Source organism: Acipenser ruthenus, chromosome 9 (genome assembly GCF_902713425.1).
Source record: "Acipenser ruthenus chromosome 9, fAciRut3.2 maternal haplotype, whole genome shotgun sequence".
NCBI lineage: Eukaryota > Metazoa > Chordata > Actinopteri > Acipenseriformes > Acipenseridae > Acipenser > Acipenser ruthenus.
The window spans coordinates 40,512,322-40,519,538 of NC_081197.1; the positions used below are offsets into that span (position 1 = coordinate 40,512,322).

General features: G+C 35.9%; 1 protein-coding gene across 2 annotated transcripts in view; it reads left to right on the forward strand.

The window, feature by feature from the left end:
• Positions 1–7,217, forward strand: part of LOC117405923 (beta-galactoside alpha-2,6-sialyltransferase 2-like) — a 35,915-nt gene that overhangs the window by 23,403 nt on the left and 5,295 nt on the right. Inside the window, exons 4-6 of one of the 2 annotated variants that reach the window (XM_034009456.3) lie at positions 4,143–4,240; positions 4,553–4,654; positions 5,415–5,589. In XM_034009456.3, coding sequence (XP_033865347.1) covers positions 4,143–4,240; positions 4,553–4,654; positions 5,415–5,589 — 375 coding nt within the window. The remainder of the gene's footprint in view (positions 1–4,142; positions 4,241–4,552; positions 4,655–5,414; positions 5,590–7,217) is intronic. The other variant, XM_059029987.1, reaches the window with a different exon arrangement.

Consider the following 7,217-nt stretch of genomic DNA (forward strand, 5'->3'; position numbering starts at 1 on the left):
AGCAGGTATCGTGAAACGTGATCAAAGGCACTATGCAGCTGCTTTTACTCCTCAGAGTTTGTTTTTGCTATGGTATGCATGCTCCACCATATCTCATTGAAGTATTACCTTATTACAATAGTCTTGTAATATGTAGTCCAGCAGCACTGTCTTGTCATTCTGTGTATTGTAACCTTTCTGTGATCTTGATCATACAATGCTTTCATGCATCTTTACACTTGTGGTCCTGCTCATTAGTATCAGATATACAGTACAGTAGTACTGATACTCATGTGACGCACAACCATAAGAAATGTCCAGTTCTGCCTCAACTAAACTTGTACGAGCATTCCTAAACATTGGAGAGACTGGGGCTGTGTTCAATAGGCAGAGCTCTCTGCTGTGAGACTACGTAACAAAAGTCAGTTGTTACTGAACAGGGGGTGCATTCACGGAGACCAATTTAGCCAATGATCTTCTAAGAATGATCTCCATAAACTCACCCAGAATCTGCGCCGAATGATCACCGTGAACGCACCCAGGGTGTAACGAAGAGAGAGCTTTCAAGATGGCAGAAAACACAGCACTAGCTGTTTTTGGATGAATTTATGGAAGATTGTGCAGAAAATCTGCTTTTTAATGCCTCTATTGCACTTGCACCGAGAGCCAACACCATAGCTTTAGCGGCAGTGAATTCAAACACATGTGAGAGTCCTGTACGGCTTGAAAACTACGTTGAGAGCATTGTTCCTCAGTACTGTGATGTCTTGTTCAAGGCACATTTCTGGATGGAGAGATCAACATTCGAGGTAAGTTTTATATAAATATATATATATATATATATATATATATATATATATATTATATATATATATATATATATATATATATATATATATATGTTTGCTATTCTGAAATACAGAAAATACGTAATTATTGGTTACACTTGAAGCTTTTGAATTGCTGTATATGATTCATATGATCAGTGTAGGCTACAGTATTTTTAAAACAAAATAAATGATCCCTCGTTTACTTACTGTATACTTGGATCGGTAACTGCTCACATTTGTGGATATTTAAGAGCTGTGACATTCTCATTAGCCGTGATACAGAGTACATAACATGTAGATTTAAAAAATAGGACCACGCAGAGTAATATAAATAAATTGCATGATTCACTTAGATGTAAGCAGGAAAAAAGTTGGATTTTTATAATTGGGTCTTTCTTGAAATATGTCCCAGTCACTTTTATATAAGTAGCTACGTTTAGGCAATTTGAGTGGTATTCAAAAGAACTCCACTAGAGTGGTCATTTGAAAGAGCTTTGGACCTGTTCAAGCGCAAATGGAGACGTTTTGAAATACCTGCACATGACCACAGTTATTAACATCCCCCTGGTCATCAGTGCTGCATGTGTTTTACACAATTTTTTTTTTGTTATCTGCAATCTCACGTAATTTTGTTCTGTGTTTTGGATAAAAACAACTGCTGCATATTGCATGTTTTATTTACAGGTGGCTACAGTGCAGTTTATGCTTGCAATTAAGATGTTTCTATTATATGTAAGTATTGTTGTACAGCAAAATATTTTTTTTTTTAAAAAATCCAAAAATAGAACAATTTATTTTTTCAACAACTATTTAACCCAGTAACATTTTTATACAGCAAATAAAGAATAAAACTTTCTAAAGAAATTATTTCTTCGATTCTTTGAATACATCTGTGAATGACTTTAGCATTCTTTAGTTACTTTGTTTTGCAACCTTCTGCATTTCCATGAGGTCCTGCATCTGCCTTTTCTGCTCCTCTGCAAAGTCTTACAATTTAAGTACTACTGGTTGTTTGTTTTTTCTCTCAAATATGATTTAAGTCTTATTGTACGTATATAATTTTGTTTATAATGTGCTCTTGATTCGATAGTAATAGTAAAGTTCTCTCGTTTTTGGTGTAGCCTATACTGCTGTGCTTTTTTCAGCCAAAATACTGTGAAGCCTAATAATCTCGCAGAAATACCAAAATTATATATTTAAAAAAAAACAAAAAAAAAACGCTGTTACATATAGTTCACCTTTAACACAGCGCTATTCATCCATTAATTCCTTTTAAATGCAGTTTAGAAAATATTCCTAATGTAAGGCTGACCGAACAAACAATAACAAGCTGAGCGTTTCGAATGTTGCATGCGGTGCTGCAGATTCACTTCGTTTAAATAAACCATCACATTATTTTTACGAAAAAGAATGCATACAGATATGTTGGTCAAAAAGTCCAGTATGTGGGGAAATTACACCACAGACGCCTCACTGGTATTGTGCCTCCGCCATTTTGAAACGCCCACAGAGGAAGCTCCTCGGAATGGTAGCTAACGTTACGAAGCGCTGTCTGCGTGCAGGTCGGAACGCACCCCGAGTCTCTGATTGGTTGGGCAGTTAGACAATCAGTCAGTTCATTGACTCATTCTTCTGCTGGATTGTTGCATATGAAAAGAGCTACAGTTTACCTAGTGAGGGCAATTAGAGAAAAGGGGGACAGCAGAGTGGACTGCTACAAAGAGACCAGGGTATTGTTTATAATGGGGTTTAAAGAGGTCTGTCTGAGGGTGACCTCTGTTTGTATATTTGTTTATTTTATTTTTTTGGTGTAAATAAATGTGTGTGTATTACTTAAGTCTCTAGATGCATAGAAAGCTTTACAGAGCACACCTGACTGATGTCTTATCTTGTATGTTCATGTTTTAGGCAACTTTTACAGTAGATTTAAAGTAGCTCTACTTTGACCACTGCTTTACAGGCAGTTGGATTTGTACAATTATTTATTATTATTATTATTATTATTATTATTATTATTATTATTATTATTATTATTATTAATAAATGTATTCAAAGAAAACTGTAATGACTAACAAATGCTATAATTTCTATTTAGGGTTTTTACCATTTGGTGCGTGTGTTTAACAGCACTATACTAAATAACCACTTGGTGGTGCTAATGATATGTGTTACACACAAACTGGCTTGAGCAGTGAACTACCCCCAATGTTATGATTATTTTAATCCTCTTCAGAGATAAATAGCCTTGAAATAAAAAGCATAGCATGGTTGCAATCAACACTTTTTTTTAAACGTAGAAAGAGGAGTAACAATTGAGAAACAGTGAGTTTCATTTTTTACCAAATACCAAGCTGTATTGGGTTATTACACTATTATAGAACCTTTTATCTTTAATTTTCAGCTCAGCGGTTTCTCTTTGCATTCCCGTCTAGCCATTAAAAGTTATTTTTCCCTTTTTGTGTGGCAACTACAGATTTCACTGTTTCTGCAGTAAATCTGTATACTTTGAATTGAAATGTGAAAGCACAAGTCTCGCAGGGACACACAAATGCAGCCCATAGTTGTATAAACCATTTTTTTTTATTATTCTTAAAATGTTTTATTAAAAGAGGGCCCATCTATTGTATCTGGGATTTGACGAGATCCAATGTGAAACGTAAGGAGGTCGCACATTAAGTAGATAATGGTAGACCTTTAAGTATATTTTGCCACCCTTAGAAGTGTTCTATCTGAGGGCATTTGTTGCTCATGAAAAGTGAGGGGCAGCGACACTAGCTGTAATTCGACATTTGCCCTGCAAGTACCAGGCCTACCCTCAAAGCAAGTGCACTGGCATCTTCATCTGAACAATTGGTGCAAAATGATGTGGTAGTTTTATGACGTGGTCCAATGTTCAGATTGCATCTTTTGCTTGACAGAGTTGTTGGAACTCCACTTAACACATGGGGTCCATCCTGCTTTACTGCTGTAAATATTTATGTAATACAAATAAATGGCATTCACAGTGAAATTGGCACTGTAGAAAGAAAGGGAAACATTTTAAAACTTTAGTTACTACACATAAGACAAAACATATACACTACTGTACATTGTAGGTTTTGTCAGTGTCATTTCCAAACATTTTGTTAATATGTTTTACGTGAAGGATATGGAGTATGAGAAATCCAAGCGAAGTGGAACTTTTGTCTAGTGTCAAGACAAACCTGTTGAAATATTTTTTCTTTCAGGTGCCTTTTGATTTATGATTATTATTATTATTATTATTATTATTATTATTATTATTATTGCTTGTATATGTGTGTGACTGTCTGCTTCTAACTGGACTCTCCCCAGATTCCCATGAAGCAGTCTTGAGGTTCAATGCTGCCCCATTAGAGGGTTATCAGAAGGATGTGGGAAATAAGACTACTATTCGCATTATTAATTCCCAGGTGAGACCTCTTTTATCTGCAATGTACAGTAATATCAGTGGGAGACATGAGGTATGGGATTTGAGGCATGATGGTGACTCTGACATTACAAAAAAAAAAAAAGAGAGCAAGACCTTAAAATGCCATTTGCAGGGCTAGAAAAAAAAACTCTTATAAAAAGAAAAAAACTTTCCAGAACTGAGTGAAAAACACAAAAGATATCTACCATGCTAACTTCCTAGGACCACAGATTTCAAAAAAACAAACAAAAATGCAAAAGTATTCCCAGTACTGATTTATTTTTATTTTTTATTTATTTATTTTTTTAAATAGATTCTTGCCAATCCGAATTACCGCTTCAATACCAGCACACTGTACAAAGATGTCACGTTGGTTGCTTGGGATCCAGCCCCTTACTCAGTAAATCTCCACAAGGTATGAAACTTATTTAATGCATAACTGTAACAATAAATCCTCCTTGCTCCTGAATATACTGACTACCGTTAAATGTACCTTCATTTGTTTTTCATGAAATTTGCATTATAAAACAATGGGCCAGATGTACAGTACCAATAAGACTGTAGGTCTTAACTAGTCACAAAACCTTTATGGACTATTTCAATTTATTTATTTATTAATTTAAGCAATTTTTTTATATACATATACTCGAACTGGGCCTTTTTTTTTTTTTTTTTTAAACCATTACATTATAAAACACACTTTCCCCAGACATATATATCTCAGAGGCTGACAAATAAAATACATTTGATACCCATTTATAATGCCTGAAGATTATACTACTACTGTAGCACAGATTAGAGGCTCTACTGCTGTGTAGGCTACACACTATGACAAAGTGTGGTACAATAACTTTAAGCTTTACTGATGTGGGACAGAATGGTGATTTTTGTCTTGGTGACCAGAGTGTGTGATGAAGATGAATGCTATTTAGAATGTAGAGGTTTTCATTCTTAACTTGCATTCAGAGTTCCAAATGCAGTTCATGGAAGGAAAATCATCTTTTTTAAATTAGTTACTGGAATAAAATGTTGCTCTTTTTTTAAAAATTCTTCATGTAAAATGTTGAAATGAATGTACAGTACTTCAAGCCTTCCACATATGGTTCAGTGAGCCAAAGCTGACAAAACCTCCTGCAGATTAATTCAGAATCCTAACTAAAGCTCCATTGTTACAGTGGTATAAGAATCCGGACTACAACCTCTTCACACCCTATGTGGAATATCGAAGAAAGCACCCGGCGCAGCCCTTCTACATACTCCACCCTAAATTCATCTGGCAGCTGTGGGATTTAATCCAGGGAAACACCCTGGAGACCATTCAGCCCAATCCACCTTCCTCTGGCTTTATTGGTGAGTAGAACCCATCTTGTTTCACTGTAGCTATACACACATCTGAGGGTCTTTCAGAGTAGCTTTGTCTTAAATTGTCTATACAATAATAATACCACTTTATTTATTGTAAAGCAATGCATACAATACCATGACCAAGACCCAGAGAACACAAAACATTAGTCCACTCACCAGGTGGAAATTTAAACTGGGCTGTTTAAAAGGATTATCCTGGTAAGCATTGCATGGGACTGGAGTGGGGGCTTCCAAGCACTAAAGCACTTGCTTGTCATCATATCTTGAATCGTTAACATGAAGTTATAAAAGGTATATATAAATATCTATCTCTATCTATCTATCTATCTATCTATCTATCTATCTATCTATCTATCTATCTATAAATAAATATAAATATATATAAATATAGGTAGTGCACAAAAAAATGGAAACACCTAGGTAAATGAGGGACACCAAGTATATTGAAAGCAAGGGCTTCCACACAGGTGTGGCTCATGCGCTAATTAAGCAAATAACATCCCGGCATGCTTAGGTTCATGTATAAAAATGCTGGACAGGCCTGGTTGCCTATAATTATGGCTAGCATGGCTGCAAGAGGAGACCTCAGTGACTTTGAAAGAGGGGTGATTGTTGGGGCACGTTTGGCAGGAGCTTCAGTGACCAAGACAGCACAACTTGCTGATGTTTCACGAGCAACGGTGTCTAAGGTGATGTCGGCATGGAACTCCGAGGGAAAGACATCATCAGCAAAGGGCAACAGTGGGCGGAAGCGCATACTCCAGGATCGTGATATCCATGCATTAATTCGTAGTGCAAGGCAAAACAGGCGAGCAACTGCAGATAAATTGACTGCAAATTTTAACCTGGGGCGCGAGCAGCCAGTTTCATCAAAAACGGTCCGCCGAGAACTCCACAGAGAACGATACCGTAGTGGCCCAACGCCCTATTAAGTGACTTTACATTGGTGTTTCCATTTGTTTGTTCACTATCTGTGTGTGTGTGTGTGTGTGTGTGTGTGTGTGTGTGTGTGTGTATATATATATATATATATATATATATATATATATATATTTTACCAGTTACTAAATCTATGTGCCAGGGGTGGCCACAGCCCTGCAGGTTTTCTGGGTCTTTTTAAAACAATAAATGGCCAAAGACCTAGGAAACCTATTAGTGTTGACCAATTAAGAAAACAATTTGTTCAATTAAGTAATTGATAACTTGGGTGGAAAGAAAACTATATGCTAAGCTTATTTAATTTAATTAGATTTTTTTTTATGCGAATGTATGTGATATTCAGTCTTCCTTCATGTGGACTGCAGTGCATCAGCCAAACTTGTCATTGTGCTCCAAAGTAACTTGTACTGTTTTTAATTTTCTTGTTTTCAATTCTTTAAGTTACAAAGCCGAAAGTAAAAAACAAAATAAAACAGTAATGAGCTTGATTTTAAATGGTTTCTAATAACCTGTGATCATGTTTAGAAAAGTACCCAAGTATAACCATGTATTGCATGTTACTTTGTGTTCTGCAACACATATGACATTAAATACATTTGCCCAGTTAGGAAGAGGACCTGTTTTAGTGCCTGTCTATCTTGCTGTACAAACAGAAGTCATGTCATAAATCTGCC